The sequence below is a fragment of the Erigeron canadensis genome, chromosome 6, assembly GCF_010389155.1.
Source record: "Erigeron canadensis isolate Cc75 chromosome 6, C_canadensis_v1, whole genome shotgun sequence".
NCBI classification, from domain to species: Eukaryota; Viridiplantae; Streptophyta; class Magnoliopsida; order Asterales; family Asteraceae; genus Erigeron; species Erigeron canadensis.
In genome coordinates, this window is record NC_057766.1 from 30,692,575 (window position 1) to 30,714,141 (window position 21,567).

General features: G+C 34.5%; 3 protein-coding genes across 3 annotated transcripts; all 3 read left to right on the forward strand.

Moving 5' to 3' along the window:
• Window positions 1-349: 349 nt before the first annotated feature.
• LOC122605632 (leucine-rich repeat receptor-like serine/threonine-protein kinase BAM1) lies at window positions 350-4,166 on the forward strand. Its single transcript, XM_043778589.1, has 2 exons — window positions 350-3,075; window positions 3,442-4,166. The coding sequence occupies exons 1-2, from the start codon at window positions 474-476 to the stop codon at window positions 3,936-3,938; spliced, it is 3,099 nt and encodes a 1,032-aa protein (XP_043634524.1). The 5' UTR covers window positions 350-473; the 3' UTR covers window positions 3,939-4,166.
• Window positions 4,167-7,982: 3,816 nt separating this feature from the next.
• LOC122604688 (F-box/kelch-repeat protein At3g06240-like) lies at window positions 7,983-8,531 on the forward strand. The gene has a single exon (XM_043777558.1). The coding sequence runs from the start codon at window positions 7,983-7,985 to the stop codon at window positions 8,529-8,531; it is 549 nt and encodes a 182-aa protein (XP_043633493.1).
• An 11,659-nt stretch (window positions 8,532-20,190) lies between these two features.
• Window positions 20,191-21,561, forward strand: LOC122606223. The gene has a single exon (XM_043779185.1). It carries the CDS (start codon window positions 20,300-20,302, stop codon window positions 21,506-21,508), a length of 1,209 nt encoding a protein of 402 aa, XP_043635120.1. The 5' UTR covers window positions 20,191-20,299; the 3' UTR covers window positions 21,509-21,561.
• The last annotated feature ends 6 nt before the right edge of the window (window positions 21,562-21,567 follow it).

Consider the following 21,567-nt stretch of genomic DNA (forward strand, 5'->3'; position numbering starts at 1 on the left):
TTTGTTTCTAGTGAAGATAACATATATGTGGGGACCAAATAATGTTACTTTGTTTTGTTTTTAATGAAGATACATATATACTTGGTTTAGTTTCTTTTTTGATTAAATAATAGTGGGGATCAAATAATAGATGGATGGTTAAAGGAAAAAGTAAAAAATGAAAAGAATAAAAATGTAATGCTGATGTGATAAAAAAAATGTAAAATGTAGGTGAAAGAGTGAACGATTACGAATGTTCTTGTATGCAACAAACGAAAAGAATCCAATTTCTATCTATTGAAGTCCAATCATGTCTGCTCTAACAATTCAAAAAAATCTTTCATTAAAATAATAAAAGATTCTACACATTCTCGGAGAAAGAATGTAAATATTCATATTTTTCTACACCTCTTTTGTATCTTACTCACCTTCTTCTTCATCAATAAAACACCACCTTATTTCATAACAACAATCCTTACACAGAAACACACAACATGAATGTCACACTATATTTCCTAATAATAACAATCACTCTTTCCCTCCCAATATCCATTTCCCAACCCACCGGGTCAGCCCATTTACCCGAATACAAAGCTTTACTATCATTAAAATCCTTCATAACATCCGACCCACAATCCGTTTTACAATCATGGAATATATCCACTAGTCATTGCATTTGGGCTGGTGTCACGTGCGATTCTCAACGTCACGTGACTTCATTAAATCTTGCTGATTTTAATCTCACCGGGATAATTCCACATACTATCGGAAACCTTGTAAACTTGGTTAACTTCACCGTTGCCGTTAACAATTTCGCCGGAAATATCCCGCCGGAGATTTCAAACATCTCCGGTCTACGGTATCTAAACCTTTCCAACAATATTTTTAATTCCACTTTCCCGGTGGAACTTTTTAGTTTAAAAAATCTTGAAGTTCTTGATCTTTACAATAATAACTTGACCGGAAACCTTCCCGCCGGTGTACCGGAAAATTCAAACCTCCGGCATTTTCATCTGGGTGGCAACTATTTTTCTGGGTTTATCCCACCGGAATATGGGAACTTTTCAAAACTTGAATATTTGGCGGTTTCCGGCAACGAACTCACCGGAGAAATCCCGCCGGAGATTGGAAAGTTAAGTAATTTGAAATATCTTTATCTGGGTTATTACAATGTTTACTCCGGCGGCATACCGCCGGAGATTGGGAACTTAACTAGCTTGATACGTATAGATGCTGCTAGCTGTGGACTCGCCGGAGAAATTCCGGCCGAGCTCGGTAAACTTGTAAATCTTGATACACTTTTTCTACAAATTAATGGGCTATCTGGGTATTTGAAAAATGAACTTGGGAATTTAAAATCATTAAAAAGTTTAGATCTTTCAAATAATATGTTCACTGGAGAGATACCGGAATCTTTTAAAGATTTAAAAAATATAACTTTAATTAATTTATTTCGAAATAAGTTATATGGGTCTATACCGGAGTTTATAGCTGACTTGCCTGAATTAGAAGTTTTACAGTTATGGGATAATAATTTTACTGGAAATATACCGAAAAGTTTAGGTAAAAATGGGAAGTTGCAAATAGTTGATTTGAGTACAAATAAGTTGACTGGTTCATTGCCTGGTAGTTTGTGTTATGGGAATAAGCTAGAAACTTTGATTGTGTTGGAGAATTTTTTATTTGGGGAGATACCGTTGGAGTTAGGCGAATGTGAGTCGTTGAGTCGAGTTAGAATGGGGGAGAATTATCTTAATGGTTCGATACCGGAAGGGTTGTTTAGTTTGCCTAAGCTTTCACAAGTCGAGCTTCAAGATAATTTACTTATGGGTGGGTTTCCTGTGACTAGTTATGTTTCGGTTAGTCTTGGACAGGTGAGTTTGTCGAATAATGGGTTAAGTGGTCCGTTGCCTGCTAGTATTAGTAACTTTACTGGTGTTCAGAAGCTTTTGCTGGATGGTAATAACTTTACGGGGCACATTCCGGGTGAAATAGGGAAATTGCAGCAACTGTCAAAGATTGATTTTAGCCGAAATAGTTTTTCTGGGAAGATTGCACCGGAGATTAGTAGATGTAAGTTGTTGACATATGTGGATCTTAGCCAGAACCAGCTTTCCGGAGAGATTCCTACTGAAATAACAGATATGCACATTTTAAATTATTTGAATGTATCACGTAATCGTTTAGTAGGTAGCATCCCCACATCGATTGCATCAATGCAAAGCTTGACGTCTGTTGATTTTTCATATAATGATCTTTCTGGTTTGGTTCCGGGTACAGGGCAGTTTAGTTACTTTAATTACACTTCATTTGAGGGGAACCCAAAGCTATGTGGACCATATTTAGGACCATGTAATGATGCATTTGCTAATAGCACCCATCATTCACATTCAAAAGGCTCACTTTCTTCTTCTGCAAAGCTTTTGCTTGTTATTGGGCTTCTTCTCTGCTCCATTGTGTTTGCTATTGCAGCAATCATAAAGGCTCGATCTTTAAAACGAAATAGTGAAGCTCGAGCATGGAAACTCACGGCTTTCCAAAGATTAGACTTTACATGTGATAATGTTCTTGATAGTTTAAAAGAAGATAACATTATTGGAAAAGGAGGAGCCGGAACTGTTTACAAAGGGGTTATGCCAAACAATGAGCTAGTGGCTGTCAAGAGGTTAGCAGTTATGAGTCGGGGTTCAGCCCATGATCACGGGTTCAATGCCGAGATTCAGACTCTAGGGAGAATTAGACATAGGTATATAGTCAGGTTGTTGGGGTTCTGTTCAAACCATGAAACAAATCTATTGGTTTATGAGTATATGCCAAATGGGAGCTTAGGTGAAATGCTTCATGGGAAGAAAGGTGGCCATCTCTATTGGGATACAAGATATAAGATTGCCATTGAATCTGCAAAGGGACTTTGCTATCTCCATCATGATTGCTCCCCATTGATCCTTCACCGTGATGTGAAATCAAACAATATACTTTTGGATTCTAATTTTGAAGCCCATGTGGCGGATTTTGGTCTTGCTAAGTTCTTGCAAGATTCAGGCACCTCAGAATGTATGTCAGCAATTGCTGGCTCTTACGGGTATATTGCACCAGGTAAACTTATAGTCCAAGCTTCTAAAATTTGCATAAAGTTTATGTTTTTTGACATCGGCTTATGTCTTCCGAGTATGTATCTTTTTGGTTGCACAAAATACATAAACATTAAGGTTTATGCTTTTATCGTACAGGGGTTTCTTTTAGACTTCTCAAATATTTTTCTTTATTGATCAATAAAGTATCTTTTTGGTTGCAGAACATAAATACTAAAGTTGATGCCTTTTGACATGGTTTCTTTATAGATTTATCAAGATTGTATCTTTTAGATTTCAGAATATCCTTGCATAATAAAGTTTGTACTTTTGTGTTTGCTGCATGGGTTTATTCTTATATTGATCAAGAATGTATCTTTTTTGACCGCAGAATATGCATACACTCTAAAAGTTGATGAGAAGAGTGATGTGTATAGTTTTGGTGTAGTTCTGTTGGAGCTAGTGACTGGCAGGAAACCAGTGGGAGAATTTGGAGATGGCGTAGACATAGTGCAATGGGTGAGAAAGTTGACGGGTGGTAATAAAGAACATGTTTCCAAGATTGTAGATCCTAGACTCCCATATGCTCCCACACACGAGGTAATGCACATGTTCTATGTAGCAATGCTTTGTGTTGAAGAACAAGCAGTGGAACGACCGACCATGAGAGAAGTTGTCCAAATCTTAACAGAAGTTCCTAAGACTTCTGTTTGCAGACAAGGAGGAGAATCAGTTGTTGCCACTAGTGTTGCTCCAGATTCACCTCTTTTGAGATCTCCATCACCGCCACCACCGCCTCTGCCAGGCACCATGGAATCACCCATCAGTACTTCAGACAATGTCAACAACAATGAACAAAATAAGATCCGTGATCTTCTAAGCATCTGAATAAATAATGTTGAATTAGTTAGTCTTTTCGAATCTTGGTTAGTTTTCACTTGGGTTTTGCTATATGGTATGAATGTAATTTGTATATAGTAGTATTCAGTTTTGGTATTTCAACAGTGATTCCTTCCGGTTTGGTGATCTGTGTCACCGGATTAATATAAAGAAGTAACATAGTATTGTAATTGTTACATTCCTACATTTATTAGATAGTGTAAGTTTATTATGAAATCAATTTTATATAGACCATTTGAATCATCAAGCATTCTATCGAACAATAGAAGCTAGGCTGTCACTTAGGTTGGGTTCGGGTTTGCAGGTTAAAAATACTCGATCTGACGCATGTGATATTAATATCAGGTTGGAAAACTCAACTCTAACCTGTCTTCCGAACATAACCCACCATCCTGATTAAAAATGGGTACCTTACAACCCTTTTCTTGTTATTCATGTACTTGTAATCATTTTTGCTAGTATCTTGCTATTTTTTTTTTTTTTTAATAAAACGTCGGCTGTTCCAATAAATCTTAAACGATAATCAAACTTCTATTTCCAAATATGTTATTCAACCTAGAGCCAAATATTAGCATCTCAAATCTCAATCAAACCCAAATTCCCAACTACTTGATCTGTGTCAACTTATCACCATGTATAAACGAAGTACACCATAACCTTATGAACCATGTTCCTGGCTTCTAGAAATGAAATTTGTATCAGTGCATGGGCTTTTCTCAAACATACACTTCTGTCCAATTTGAGAAAATGGTAACATATTTTATGTCAATTTACTAATGCTACTTTAGCTGACAAATAACTTTTTAAAAGTTTTATTTGTTTAACATATAACCATTACACTTTTAGACAAGATTTTCTTAATTTCATCTCATTTGATGTTCATTCTTTGGATCTGGATTCTGGAGTGGTGTTGGTTTGAAAAGAAGTGCAACTGTGCAATTATGATGGTAGTAGACAAAATTAGAGTCTAAAAAAGAAGCATGTGGGCTTCTCATGTGTTACATTTTTTTCCTAAAGGAATTTCATGTGTTAACATTAAGTAAAACTATATCCCATGCTGTACTTCAATTGAAACCATATGCAGATAAAAAACAATAAAAAATTTGCGAATAGAAGGGTCTATTATAAATTAAATTATAATTATAATTATAATATTTTATAAACTTGTCACCTAAATTAGACAAAGTAAACTACTTGGAGAGTGTAAGGAAACTGCCATGGGCCCAATAATTCAACCATTAAACCAATTCTGCTGTTTTTATACTTATTGGACTCTAAGCTAACCTTTAAATTTCCCAGATTTGTGTAGCGTTACATTTCTACTAACGGGCTAAATGGATTATATATATATATATTTTATTAAAAATAGAAATAGAGAAGAAACATTTCAAATGGGTCAAACAGGTTAAATGCCATTAACCTCATTTTAAAAAAAACAAAAAAAAAAAGAAGCATAAACCTCCTAAATTGCTTTACTAAAATAAACATATTGATCATCAATATTATCATTAAAACCTAGCTTTTGTAATCATATCTAATGGATTAAGGAAAACTAGGACATAAGAATGTGCTTGGGTCCTAGACCAACCTGATTCACAACCTGTTTTGGCTAGTTACCCAACATGCCAACCCACCCATTTTACCACCTTTTTAAACTAATGATTACAAGATTTATGTATTTTCACCAATACAATGAATAAAGCTCTATTTTTATGAACGATAGTCTGTTTGCAACAGAATCATACAGGTCTAACTACTCAAAGTACACCATGTGAATATGATAAACAAAATTTAAAGACGCCTGATAGGGATATGACATCCATGACATTGAGGCCAATCGCTTGAAACTTGAGGGCGATGTCACCAACCATCTCATAGGGTCCAGGTAGCATTGTATAAGCTCCTGACTGGTTAACCACAAGACCTTCTTTGAAAACATTTTACTCTCAATAGCAGTTAATACGTACAATCTCTATATTTCTCAAGAATGACACATTACTAGTGTATAAAACCTCCTAAACCTCCTAGCATGTACCTTTTTATGGAGTTTGGAGATGGACTCAAACATACGAGAATTCGAGAAAGCATATCATCAATTTTAAGTTACCTTCTTTGTACATACTCGTTTAAGAGCTGTCTCGAGTTGTTGATCCACACTTTGAAGCTCTCGTAGGTATAAATGCTCCAGGTATTCCACTACATAATGTCTGAACTTGTTCAAGTTTAATACAAATTGTAAAAGCTGTAACATTAAGAGAAGAAAGCACAAATTGAACACAGGCAATTGCATTACAAAACTCATAACAAAAACATCATTTAGTTGCCAAAGACATGTGTACACTGTACACCAGCAATACACAGACTTTGAGAGGTGGTGATAGTAATGGGCCACCAACATCGTTAGCTCCAATCCCCGTTAATGTTGTTATCATTAGCAATTTTTTTTGATGAATCCCACCCATCGCCGTCATACCTAGACTCCGTTAGGTCTTACCATTAAGAAACCAAATATTAGTTAAAACATATACTCAAAATAATTAAAAGTGTCATATTTTGAATTTTCAAAGTCTATATTTTCTAAATTTGACTTTAAATAATTTTGTTTGTGTTAGATAATACTTCGTGAAAATTACATGAATCAGTTGTACTTTTGAAATTGTTTTCATCGGTATAATTTTCATCAAGTTTAATATAACAACAAAAAACATACTTAAGGTCAAAATTTATAAATAAAGACGTTGAAAACTCAAAATAAGACACTTTTAATGGGAGCTGGGAGTTTTACTTGATGCATGGGTCATCAGATGCTAGCTATTTGTTTTTCAATGTATTGTACTTTGTATTTTTTTTTTTTAACATTCAAATTTTTATTTATTCAAGCAAAAACTAGCGAGATGCTAGGGATTACAAGCACGGATGAAAGAATGGACTGTACTTTGAATAATACTTCAGTATTTTAACATCATTCATTCAGACAATTTCTTTTAATACCACAATTTATTGTTTTCTTTAAGCCAAGGGTTGGAATTAGGTTTATGAAGATACATGCGTAAAAAAAAAATCCACACTTATACAGTTTTATTTATCTACCTTCATATAAGTCTAGTTAATTTCAACTCAACATATTTTAATTTATTATACCACCCCTTAATGTTAAATTCCTTAATATGTTTTCATAACTCTTAATGTGTTGCTCTACAAAAAAGAAAGTTGGTCCAACCGTCGGGTCTAAACCTAATATCATACGACATACGTGAAAGAACCAGCTCAATTAAGAACAGTGGGCTTTAATGTTAATGTAAAACTTGGTTTTTGTTACTTTACTGTAACAAGATATATAAGAATTTGATTCGGAAATACGAGAAGAAATATTCTTTTGGACTATAACGCATGTACTCTCTTCTGATAATGTTTTTTAATACTCATATGTTGGAATTGTTATGTAGCTAAAATACCGTATTTTTCATGTAAATCGGCAACTAACCCTATTTTCACACTGGAAGTTTTTGTAGTTGTTTCAAAACCTTTTTAATTGGTTAATTTGGGTTTAACCCAAAACTCAACCCGAACCATTTAACCCGAAATCCAAAACCCAAATCTTTATTCGATTCGGTTTATGGGTCACATTTTATATGGCTCAAACCCGAATAACCCGACCCATATAACCCGAAACCCAAATAACCCGACCCATCAACACCCCTACTTTCCATCCAATGGCGGCAGCAGCGGCTGATGATATGATAGAACAAATTCTGAATCGATCGGATGTGAAAGATTTAATCAGATGGAAGGGCGTCTGTAAGTCATGCATGGCATTCTTTAATCTCCACTCCTTACTTTGCCGACTCTCATTTAAAACAACATGCTTACAACAACGATCGTGAACTTAACAAAAGGATCACTGGGGAAGGCATCAATTGCTGGTTTCTTAGTGAAAATAGGTTGTTTGTGGTTGGTTCTGCCAATGGTCTTGTATGCGTCTCTCCCAAAGGTTTTCAACTTTTAGTTGTCAATCCTTGCACTAGACAGGTCATGAAAATACTTGAACCCCCACCAGAGCCTCTTCCCAAGAGCGACAAAAGGTGGGATTTGGTTTGGGGATTCGGTTATGATTCATCCAACGACGACTACAAGATTGTAGTAGGCCTTGTTGTGAATATGGGACTTCTTATACGGTCCAGAACACGTTTTTATGTTTATTCGTTAAAAACATGTGTTTGGAAATTCATTGAAGAATATGACTATGCATCTGCTAGTGCAAATACTGTTTGCGGCATCTTATATGATGGGGCACTTCACTGGGATATGACCAATTCTCAAACTGAAGAGGGAGCCATTTTTTCTTTTAATTTATCTCGTGAGGAATTTACAAAGACTCAAATGCTCCATTCTGTATATCAACATATTACTTATAGCTACACCCTGGGGCTCATGGAAGGATCTCTATGCCTTTATGTTGGCTCATGGACGTCCACCGAGATATGGGTATTGAAAAGCGACAATAATAATAATAGTGGAAAACAATCTTATTGGGAATTGTTGCCGGAGAGTTATGTGATGAGTTCTCATGGAAGAATCTGATGATGATGGTGGTGATGATTACGCTATTGATGATCCACCGCGTGTTGTTTTGTGCAACACTTCTAGATATATTGTTGCCCCTACATATGTGCGGAGTCTTGTATCTCCCTATGTTTACATGGATTCTAGTTCTAAATCTGTAGATGTTTCAGTGGAAGAGAAAGCAGGTGGCATGGCAAATTAAGAAGATTAATGCGCTAATAAGGTGGTTTCTAGTTGCTGAAGCATGCAGGAAAAAGATATGGCTTTGGTGTATGACCTTTTTGCTTCTTCTTTAGAACTACAAATCTATCTTCAAATAGTTTCTAGTATCTTGTGTTTGTTGGATTTCAGTTAATCGGGTTTGATGGTTCTTTTAATCATGCTCTGAACTCTTGTTTATTATGTTTGTGATTGTAGTAGAACATTTTTATCTAATCATATGGCTTTTTCATTGTTTCGAGAATTTTTGGTTCAATTTCAGTAAAAGGTTGAGTTCTTGATGTATATCAAACTAGGGTACTTTTGAAAGTTCAACTCCCGGGCAATTGTTCCTTATCTTCTTCCAGTTTAATTACCCCCATAAATATATAGCAGTACGAATCATAATAAGGAAGGAAAATAGCAAGGGTTGGGTATTAGTGTTGGCCACGGTCTGTCTCTTTGGTTTTCACATCTAGACTTTTAAAAACGGGCCGCTTTATGAGAGAGTGTAGTAAGTTTTCTAGGGTCCAAGCTTTAGGGGGTGTTTGGGATGGCATTCCTAATCTACCCAGCTGATCCGCTGAATGGTTGTATATTCCCAAATTTGATCATTGAATTTGCATACTCATTGAAGAATAGCTGTCTGTTGTTGCTGTAGAGTTCAACTAGACTTTGTGTAGTCGAAATAATTATAGGAATTGATTAGATTCCAGAATTCCCGAATTAATCAAGTTTTGGAAGTTATAAGCGTCAAATAGTTCAGTCGAGTTCCAGTCCAGAGGTATTGTCCGACTAGCGTCTCCATTGACTGGACATAGATTCTGAAGGCTGGATACCATGTTGCGGTCCAATAACATACTATCATGAGCGATAAGTTATATAATCTGTTTACAAATGTTGCACAACTTGTTACTCCGATTGTATGTGCACCTGCATTGTTACAACCATGTAAATGGATATAAAATATCCAACTCGATATATAGTTAGAGGTGAAAAAGTCAACACTTTTATCTATGAAGGGTTGATTTGGGCAGTGTTACATCTCTACTAACAGGTTAAATGGATTAAGTTATTTTTTAAATTAAATATAAACATAAAAAATAGAGAAGAAACATGTCAAACGGGTCAAAGTTGTCCAAAGTGTGATCAAATGCCATAAACCTCATTTTTAATAGAAAAAAGGAGAGCATAAAACCTCCAAAATTGGTTTACTAAATTAAATACTACTGATCACCATCATTAACATTAAAAAAGCTTTTGTAATCATATCTGATGGACTAAGGAAAATTATAGGACATAAAAATGTGCTTGGGGCCTAGAACAACCTGAGTTAACCTGTTTTGACTAGTTACTCAACATGCTAACCCACCCATTTTAACACCTTTTGTAAATTAATGATTCAAGATCTCTGTCTTTTCACCAATATAACGAAGAGGACCTTTTAAGCTTTATCTTTATGAACGATAGTCTTAGTCTATCTGCAACAAAATCACTTGCTGAGCGCTCAATCTCTGTGTTAACCTGCACTGGGGAGACTTTCGTAATATAGCAGTGGACAAATGGCTCTTCTCATGTGTTACATTAATGTTTTCCCAAAGGAATTCTCCTGTGTTACATCAACTAGAAAATATATTCCATGTTGCGAAGGTAGATATTCGTCTATAGAAATTGTTACTTAAAATGAGAAGAAAGCACAAATTCAAAACAGGCAATTGCATTACAAAACTGATAAAGAAAACGTCATTGAATTGCAAACTATATTGAATGAACATAATAAACATAGATGGTTTTCAAAAGGCTTGTGAAAGACGTGTACACTATCAATACCAATGGGGTTAGCCTAAAATAGAGAGATTTCGAGGCCCGATTTAGGTAGTGACAGTACGGGCTAAAGATTGTGAGCTGATCCATTTTATTGTGTACATCTTATCAACTTGACGTTTTTGTATCCAACCCAAACCGACTCATTAGAATCCCTAGTTGGGCTCTTTCTTACCACAATCGGAACTCAAAGTCAAACAACCTATTCCCCATATGGCCTGTGACATGAGATACGTGATAATACGTCCATATGGGTGTAAAGTTGGGCCTGGACCAAGCTATTGCATATGACGAAGCATCTTAAATCCCACGGCCCTTTTCTAATAATGAGCACTTCATTTGTTGTCTATTCTAATTCCAGATTTAATATCTAATATTTTTGATTACCAAATGACTTTGATCTAAGCTAATAGTAATAAAAACATATATAGATGTTAACTTCGTGTAATGTCGTTATGTTATGACTTTTTACATGATATGATGCATGCAATAGATAAGGCAGAACAGAATTCAAAAGCCCAAAGATAGCATTTGGGCAACAAAGTTATTGTTTGTCAATTACTACTGGTATTCTTTTTTACTGCTGTACATATGGTTTCACAGCACAAAATTCTTTTATAAATGTAGATTATATTATATCATTAGGTTGTGGGTAATGCTCAAATTGTGCTATATATAAAATGGTATTTTGTTAGCTTTATGACTCAATTTCCAGCCGGACCTCAATGTCTCTTGCTGGTTAGGATTTGGAACTAAGCTTCAAAAAAATCTAAATGCCCGAAGAATGACTACACTATGTCGTGGTATGAAGAGGTACTCCTAAATTAGAGAAAGTAACATATAATCAAGATTTTGAAATAGATTAACAAGAGGTGTGATACGCATATATATTATGGTGGATTGAAGGATGGAATGGGACATGGTGAAAAAGAATGCCAAGCATTTCATCTTAACATAATTTCAAGAAGTTGTTGAATTGATACCAAGGATTGAAGGCCTATGATGAGAGATAAGCCCACCTTAGTAGGCAAGGATGCTTGCCATTCCCAAACCATCATATCCTTCAATGGCTCGAGTGCTAGGACCCTAGAAGAGCGAGTGGCAAGTCATCCTTGGCTACAAAAAACAGACTATTTTCTTCATCATTGGCTTTCCTCTCCATTTAATAAACTCACTCCTACCTCCATTTGATGCAGTTATTGGTATCCAAACAATTAATCACTATTTACAGGAAGCCGATGAACGAGAATCAAGTTCATCATGTCTATATCAATGTTTAGTCAAAATCTCTCAAGTTTCATCTTGTAAATATATTCACATCTATCTTATCACAGAATATATTCATTACCAAGTTTATTAGTTCAACCCGACCAGCCAACCCATTTGACGTGACTAACTATACCTTGTAGACCGATGGATCTTGAATTTAATAGAACTCGATCGTGACATTCTTTATTCTTCTTGAGAAATACATGTCTATTGCATTGTTCATAGTTAAGTGACTCAGACAATTTCCAGGTTGTGGCATAGAGAAAATATACATATATTCCCCCTTCTCTAGATTGAACTATATTTGATTATGATTCTAAAAAACCTTTGCATCAAAACAAGTCAATGCTTGGAGAATTTGATTCTAAGAGCAATTTGTGACGCCGAGGATCGAACAACTTATCCATTTAACCCTTTGAGATTCTCGAAATATATACTACAATTTTCGTTTTAAGGCTCATGCTAATATGTATGTAGGCCTTTGAGAATATATTCTACTTATTGTCAAACATCTGGAATAATGTTATATGATTTTAACTTTAACAATATATGCGCATTTACAATGGCTATATATAGAGTTAGCAAGAGTTGATAAAGAAAGCAAACGAGACTGAAGTGGTCTTAAGAAATGGAAGGGTGGTGTAAGGGGAAGTGAAGGGTTCTTTGTGGCAGCCAAGGATGACTTGCCCATGTCTGATATGTAGGGCTCTGTGTCGACGTATGTGCACATAGATGAAGTCCTCATATTGGTACAAGGCGAGTTGTCCGAGGCTGCAATGAAAGGTTCTTCATTCTCACCTTAGACCTAGTCACTTCTTTTGTTGTTTTTTCAATTCAATTCTCTTATGAATTCAGTTTTTGGACCGAAATGAAAACTTACTACAGTAATATTTTTGTTGGTCAAGATGATCGGGCCAATATTTGGTATTGTTTGTTTCTTTCTCTTTTTATCCAAAATGCACAATTAAATAGCTAGAGAATTGGACAAACATCTTCACACACATTAGAATATTATCAATCCTTTCCTTCAGCTATATGCCTATATATAACTAACTTTTCTGTAGTCATGCAATTGCAACATTTGGTATATGGTGGTGAAGTTGGAGCTAAAATTGCATACAACCCCAAAATGGCTCATTTTTTGCAGATATTTGGTATCGTTCCCTTAGTAGGCTTCCACGTGCATCTTAAAAAACATATCTATTTATCACGCTATATATATATACAAATTATTTGTACATTTATCATAAAATTCAGGGATGAGTTTTAATATGGAAAGGTATAACTTTTTTATACACGTTAAATGCAGCTCTTAGGACTGTAATTAGCATTTTCTTTGTATATTTAATCCTTTATTTAAGAAAATTTTAAATTTGCACCTAAATATTTAACCAACTTTGTCAGCCGACTCGGCGACTCGTTCCTCCACTATGAATCTTTACTAATGTTGACGGTCACATTTACGCTAATAATCAGTCTACAAGAACATTTTAATTTATTTCAAAATTCAAATAGCACAACACGTTGATAATTTATGTCAATGAGTCAATGACGACCTCTTCCCCTTTACATTACCTCTTTTTTTCTACTAACTTTATCTCTATAATCCTTATCTCTATCTCAATATAAAATATTTATTCATTTCATTTTTTCAACTTTAAGCAACTGAAAATCCTAAAATATCTCAATCACTTATTCATAATATCCTTAATAAAAATTTTTACCACTCATTTTTTTCTCTCTCCTCAAATCTCAACCACTTATTTTTCTCTCTCTTCTATAAATCATTTTAATCCTCAAATTCATTTAAAATCTTTTATCTCAAAAACCGTACATCGATAAATTATAAAAATTTTATGAATATTCTTAAAATTTCATGCTTTTTCATTAGAGATATCATTCGATATACTTTCAACGAATTTTTAAATCCGAGGGTAGAGCCCGGACGGCTAAGGCATTTAGCTATCACACTTTATGACCTATCACCTCTTATGGTCTATGACCTATCATACTCTATGACTTATCACCTCACCATCCCACCGCTGCAATGCGCGAGTACTTTGTCCGTTATTATATATGTCTTTTCCTATAGTGTATTTTTTTCTAATTTTTTTTTTATTGGTTGGTTTATTGTCATAGCTTACTTTTACTATTTGCCAACTAAATGTAATTTGTTTCTATTTAAAATAAAACTGAAAATTTAACTAAATAATTAAATATTGACGTGACAACTTTTTTTAATGTTTGATAATCGGAAATGCTTTCACCATTCATGCAACTAGCCAATATCATAGAAATCCGTAATCCGATCGACTATAAAATTCCTTTTAATTAATTGTCAATAGCAATTTGATAACTTCAAATAAGTGCGGGTAATCACGCATTATAAAAAGAACGAATTGTCAAAAGGGGGCGACTTAATTCATTTTTTCGCAATAGAAAAGGTAAGTCCAATTTCACATGAATAAAACTATAAAAGGATACCTGATCAAGTTATTCAAACAGATTAATGGGTAATCAACACGTTAACTTTTTTATTCTTTGATTATTTGTAAAAAATGATGTACTGTGGCATTCCATGTATACCTTTTACATGACTTCTTGAAAGAAAGATGTAAAGAGGAAAAAAAATCAAAATTTCCCCTAATATCCTTTCAAAAAATTAACAAATAGATAAACTTTATAAATATGTCAATAATTTGGTGTTAGGCATATAAATTATGACTATGAGAGCAAATGAGTGATACTCATGTGTTAACACTATGTTTTTAAGCTTAACAACGTAATCACATATATATCATTGCTTAATTAAAGCTGAATTCGTCTAAAAGCTTTTCTAAATACGAGTTATATGCGTACGCGATGTGATGACGATGGTGGTAGCGGCGCGGGGTGGTGATGGTGGCGGCGGTGCGATGGGTGGCAGCGGTGGTGGCGACAGGTAGTGGCGATGGCGGGTGGTTGGGGCGGCAATGGTGGTAAATGTAAGAGTAAATGATGTTAAAGGAGGCAGTGTAGTTATTTTAATGATTAATTGGTTTATGTTATAAATTATTTTATTATGAATATTATAGGTATATTTATGTGAGATTGTTTTTAAAAAAAATTAAAAAAAAAGGGATATTTTATATAGTTTAAAATTGTAATTTAAGATTTAGGAAAGGGATTCATCTTTTATATAGGAGTATAGATTAAGGATCACTTGAAATGCGTTTTTAGGTTTTCTGCCTTTATATATCGAGATAGTTAGTAACACCTTTTTAGTTGTGTTAGTAAAAAAATTGTTGTCGCAAAAATTGTAACCAAATATTTTTCGAATTAATTTTTTTTTAAAACGAAAAATAGGTTGCCATGATAAAAGTCGTGACCAAATATATTTTGAATATATCTTTTTACAAAAACGAAAAATATTTAGCCACGGTAATGTTGTGGCAAAAGTTGTTGCTAAATATTTTCTGATTATAAAAAATATCATTAAAAAAGTGTGAGCCGTGATGAGAAATTCCCCGATAAAGCTGCTAGTACCAGGTATGAGACATCGCTAGTCATCTGTTTTATTTTCATTTTCCAATTATCTTTTACGAGCATGGATCTATTATTTGTCGTGGCTAATTTTGTGACCAAAAGACTATAGAATTCGCTCATATAGCGACGACTATTTGTTGTGGTTAAATTCGTGGCCAAAACCTTTGACCGCAACATTTAGTGAACCTAGGTATGTAGATATATATTTAAACTAAACTTATATACATAGATTCGATCAATGTTCACCCAAGATGATGCTTTTGTGGACATCGAATTTTTCCGTAGATAATAAAAATGAAATAGGACATCGAATTTTTCCGTAGATAATAAAAATGAAATAGTTGATTGAATGGGACGCCGGCATGAAGAAAAGGAAAAACAATTGGGTATAGTACCAACTTCAACACAATTTCCGGGCATGTTTCATGGAATCATATGAGATGTATATCTAGTTTGTTCCCTTAAATAATTTAACATCCTTGCCATTGTTTAAACTACATGTTTTATTTTTATTTTTGTTTATAAGACTAAAACCTTAATTATATTGATGAATTTTATGACCATGCAAAATTCTAAAACTTGTACTTCAAACTGTACACATACATATATATACATAAAAATAGTCAAATAAATTATCTATATCTATTATATTATAAAGTAATTTTGATTTTCAACATTAAACTTAAAATTTCAATATTGGTTTTAATTTGAAAAATTTGTATGGATAGGAACTTTTTGAGGTTCTATGGTGTTTTTAGTTGAAAAGTTTGTTAAACTAGGAACCTAGACGTTTCAAACGCCGGACTTCCATTTTTATGTCAAGAGTAGCGTTCTAAACGCTGGACTTGTAATACGTGACAATACTTTTCACTTTTGGCTAACTTAGTTTTCACTTACGTTTTATGAAGCCCGGCGTTTGGAACGCCACTCTTACCTATAAATATACAAGTCCGGCGTTTGAAACACCAGACTTCTTATTTTTACAAAACTTTTTGTCACAAACACTAGAAACACCACAAGACTAAAAAAAATACCCATCCGTACAAATTTTTCTTTTAAGTTTTAACAATATAAACATTCCAATGCATGATGTACATACAACATAACCACATTACATCAATAACTTCTACTACTGGGTCTTTACTTTAATTCATCATTAGACTGGTTTTCAGTTCAAGAGTCCCCTATTGTGTATTTTGATGCCCCTATCTTCAAAGGCGGATCGGATCATCCCTATAACATACAAACAAAAACTCCAGATATTTGAGCCGCTGCCACCAACCACAAATCGCCGCCACGGCCACCAATTGCCACTGTCATCATGACCGTCGCTACCCTCGCGTGCCACCACCATCCATCACCGCCACTACCACCACCGTCATCGCCGTTGCCTCCACCTTTATTACTGTTGCAATGCGCGGATACTTTAATATCTTACGTATAACGATTCACAATCAATCACAAACGATTCAACTCTAAAATTTTAATCAAACCTTGTATGTAGTCTTGTAGATACTATTATATGAACAATGTTTGGCTATTGAATGCTTTTCTTTTCATTTTTATATTTCTCAAGATAGAACAGACTATCTAGTGACATTTATGAATTTGTCTTTACTTGAGTAATAGATAGCCGATGCTTTTTCAAAAAAACAAGAAAGAATGAGTCTATCCACATTACGACATACCTACCAATTCAACATAAACCCGCACACTGACCTGAAAAGACGAAGGATCTAATTATTCTCCGCAAGAAAGAATGAGTCTATCCACATTACCACATACCTACCAATTCAACATAAACCCGCACACTGACCTGAAAAGACGAAGGATCTACTTACTCTCCGTATTAGTACATATGGCTGTCTAAGATTGAATATATCAGAAAAAGGACCACACTGATAACAGTTCATCAAAATCTGTTAACATTCCGTCCGAAAAAGGACTAGATTCGTTAACAGTAGCGTTAACAATCCATCGGAAAGAGACCCACCAGACAACACCATGCAATTAAGAGGAGTGGAGACCTGAAGGATACGAGACCGACCCTGGTGAAGAATACGTCAACGATATTCAATCGGAAGAGGAAGATTATCACTATGATTACTAGCGCCGTAATGACGGTGACAGTGATATTTCATCAACCGATTCCCTTTATGGTTGGCGTTAAGTGGTTAACTCGTGTTAGTGTTTAATTTTTATTTAATGTTAATTATTATGTAATGTTTTAATTTCATGTGATGTGTTTAAAATAAATGTAATGTTTTCAAAATAAATGTTATGTTTTATGTGATGTGTTTAATTTGTGTGATATATTGAATATAATATGAAATGGTCATAGATAAATGAAGTAAAATGAGTAAAACATTTATAATAATAAGACAAAAACATACATAAAATAAGTAAAACATATAATAAAACATACATAAAAACCGAATAACATAGATAGATATCTATAACATAGATTAAAAAAACTAAAACATCTTCGATAAAATGACATCATAAATCTTGGACTTGTTCGTAGCAATCCCCACTCCGTGATGTAGATAAAATCAGGATGTGTGATACGATGCTCAGTTAAAGCAGCAACGAGAACCATCTCGTTTTCTCCTTTGTTCAAACGAGCATAGATGTGCTCGAACGTGTGAATTGAGCTACGCATCTTCCGCCATTTTCCTTGCAAACTCTCAAGTCTCCTTTGCTCGCCTCGATGATTTTCTAGATTAATAAAGACTTCCCTTACACGGCTCCAAAATGTTCTTTGTTGTTGGATCTTCTGTTATCGCAAGTCAAGCTCTCGCTAAATTCGTAGTCTCACCTTCAGTCCAAGGTCTAGCCATTTGTTGTTTGAAAGTATAAAAATTGAGAGAATAATGAAGAAAATAAGAAAAAGAGGAGATAAAATGAGGAATGATTTGTGAAATGGTAATGTATGTGTATATATAGAGTATAAACCCAATGGCCACCGTGTTGCCATTTGCGTGGCCTGCCTCCCCTTGGGGCACAGGTTCGAATCCTGCCAAACGCATGGCTGTGGAAAATCGTGTTTGGTTATTAACCCGACGCTATCCTAACACGGGGGTTATGTGGGTGCCAATAAGGCACATGGGATCAGACGGTTCCTATCAATCTACCGTTTTTTATATATAATATAAATTTAAGGATTAATAAAAAAATGTGAACATTCGAAATTCAGGAAAAAACAAATTAAGCCAAACATTCAAATTGGACGCGTTAGGAAAGGAGAGGGTCACGCGTTTTAAGAAGCCGGAACGTCCCCCGGGACCGAACTTGGGCGTTCTGGCTGATAATTTTGATAGAGAATAGGCTACCCCTTTTAGTCTAATCATAAGCTCTATATAATGAGTATTTACTAACAAATGACATTTTCCTATAACAGGACGTAGCAGGACCCATAAGAAATTATCATTGTTTGAAGAACTTGTCAACTTAATCTCTTAATTAGAAAATCTTCATTTATAAGATACTACTAAATAATTAATCGGCTTTGTTTAATATAACTTGTTCTAATTCACAACATATTATAGTTTCATACTTTCATAGTTCAAAAAAAAAAAAAAAACAATTATAAACGATTTATGAATCTTCCAATATTCAAAACCATGTAATTATTAATAGAATATATATATATATATATATATATATATAAATAAGGAGACAATCAAATAAGAACAATTTTAAAATAAGAATGGTGAGAACACCTTAAAAACATCATTTTGATGCATTAAAAGTTCATAAAACTAACATAGTGCAGAACTAATTATCTTTATTTAAGTGTTTAACAACACATTCATCCGTCAAAATCGAAATAATCATGTTTTTTGTTTTGTGCATCCATCTTGGATGCATAATCATCAAAATGATGCATTCAACAAAAAACGTAATTTTTTCGATTTTGATGAATCAATGTGTTGTTAAACACTTAAATAATGATAATTAGTTATGCACTATGTTAGTTTTATAGACTTTTAATGCATCAAAATGATGTTTTTAAGGTGTTATCACCATTCTTATTTTAAAACTGTTTTTATTTGATTGTCCCCGTATATATATATATATATATATATATAGAGGAAAGTTATTTTGAGAACCATAAAAAAAAAGAACGCGAGAACTAATCTGGGCCCACATCTCATCTCCTTTTTTCTCTCTCATCACTTTCATCAAAATTTTTCAAAACGTTTTATCTCACAAACCGTGCATCATTAGACGAAAAAAAACCATGGGTAGTCTTAAAATTTCGTCCTCTTTCATTAGAGATGCGACTTGATATACTTTTGACAAATTTTTAAATTTCGAAATTTTTTTTTTTTTTCGAATTTTTTTTTTACCTGCACATGTGTAGGATTATCGCTAAAAAAAAAATTAAAAAAAAATCGAAATTTAAAAGTTTGTCAAAAGTATATCAAGTCGCATCTCTAATGAAAGAGCACGAAATTTTAAGACTACCAATGCTTTTTTTTTCGTTTAACGATATACTGTTTGTGAGATAAAACCATTTGAATGGATTGGGTGAAAATGAGGAGAGAGAAAATTAAATATCATCAAGATCAAAATCAATGACCAAGATTGGTTTTCGCGTTCTTTTTTTTTATGGTTCTCAAAATAACCCACCCATATATATATATATTAGAAGGATTTTTAGCACCGTAAGTTAGGATATTTAATCATTTCCATCATAATGGTACAACAAAAACGTATTTATAAATATAAAAATAAAAATAAAATGCATTTGTATGTATCTGAATTTTTCAAAGATTTTGCATTATATAAGGACGTGATGGTTACATATTTTTCCAATTTTCATGCGACTTCATTACTACCTTTACGTACACTTTCTCTGTATCTGTATCTATCTCTATATCTATATATATTTCAAAAAATCTCTTTCACTCAAAAGACTTCTTGATATCCCATCAAATGCGCCACCGTCATCTCCAATAAAACCCATGGCCGCCGGAACCACCGCCATCAACCACCGTCAAAAACCCAAAGTTTGTTTCTCATTCGCCGCGTATTCCAAAACTCTAATCTCCCATCTCCACCACCATTCCACCATCCCCATCGCCGCCGGCCTAACGGAAACCGAACTAACCACCATTGAATCCACTTTCAGCTTCACATTCCCACCGGACCTCCGTTCTATTCTCCGGGAAGGCCTTCCGATCGGCCAAGGCTTTCCGAATTGGCGATCATCTTCCCTTCAACAGCTTGATATTTTAATCAATTTGCCTATTTTGGGATTATGTAAAGAAATCCACCGGAAAAAATTCTGGTACCGCCGGTGGGGTCTCCGGCCAGTTGATAATGATAAGGCTGTTGAATTGGCAAAAGGGTATTTGAAAAAGATTCCGGTTCTTGTTCCGGTTTACCGGAATTGCTACGTTTCTTGTTCCCCTGTTTTGGCGGGAAACCCGGTATTTTATGTAAATGGGGTTGATGTGAAATTGTGTAGTTATGATGTTATTGGGTTTTTTGAAAAGATTGAAAATTTATCGGATACATCTGAGTTAAAAGACTTGATTTTTTCGGGTAATTTGAAACAGGAAAACGAATTATTTTGTTTTCCTGTTTTTGAAAAGAATGAAAGTAGTAATAATAATGGGGTGGTGAAGAAGGTGAAGGGGACAAAATTGGGTGACTTTTTGAGCTCTCCGGTTTGGGCGGCAACGGAGGCGAGAAAGGTGGAGTTTTGGTCGGATTTGATGGAGCTCCGCCGTGTACGGTGGTGGTGTGATGGTGAGATTGAGTTGGGGAGGTGTTTAGAGGATGTAAGATTGAAGTTAAGAAATGGGGGGTGGGATGAAGACGATGTGGGTGAAATGATGATGGAAATGGACGGTGGAGATCAGGATATGGTGATGATGACGTCATTTCCCGATGACGGTGGATTTAGGTGGCGTGTGAGGGAATTATCAATGAGGTTATTGAGTGGTGGATGGAGTAAGGTAGATGTGGTGGAGTTGCTTGGTTGTTTGACTGAAATTGAAAAGGTTGAAGATCGGACGGTGGAGATTGAAAATGGTGGGGATTGGTTGTTTGACTTTCAACACATGAGTTACAGTTGTGTTGATGATAGTCAATGTGATAGTGCAAGTTTAAGGCCGGTGTTGGAAATACATGCAATTAAAAATACTTCTATTTCAATAGTGGTGTAGCCGTGTATATTTGTTAAAAGTGCATTTATGTGTAGTCAATTCTTGTTGTTTTTTTCATG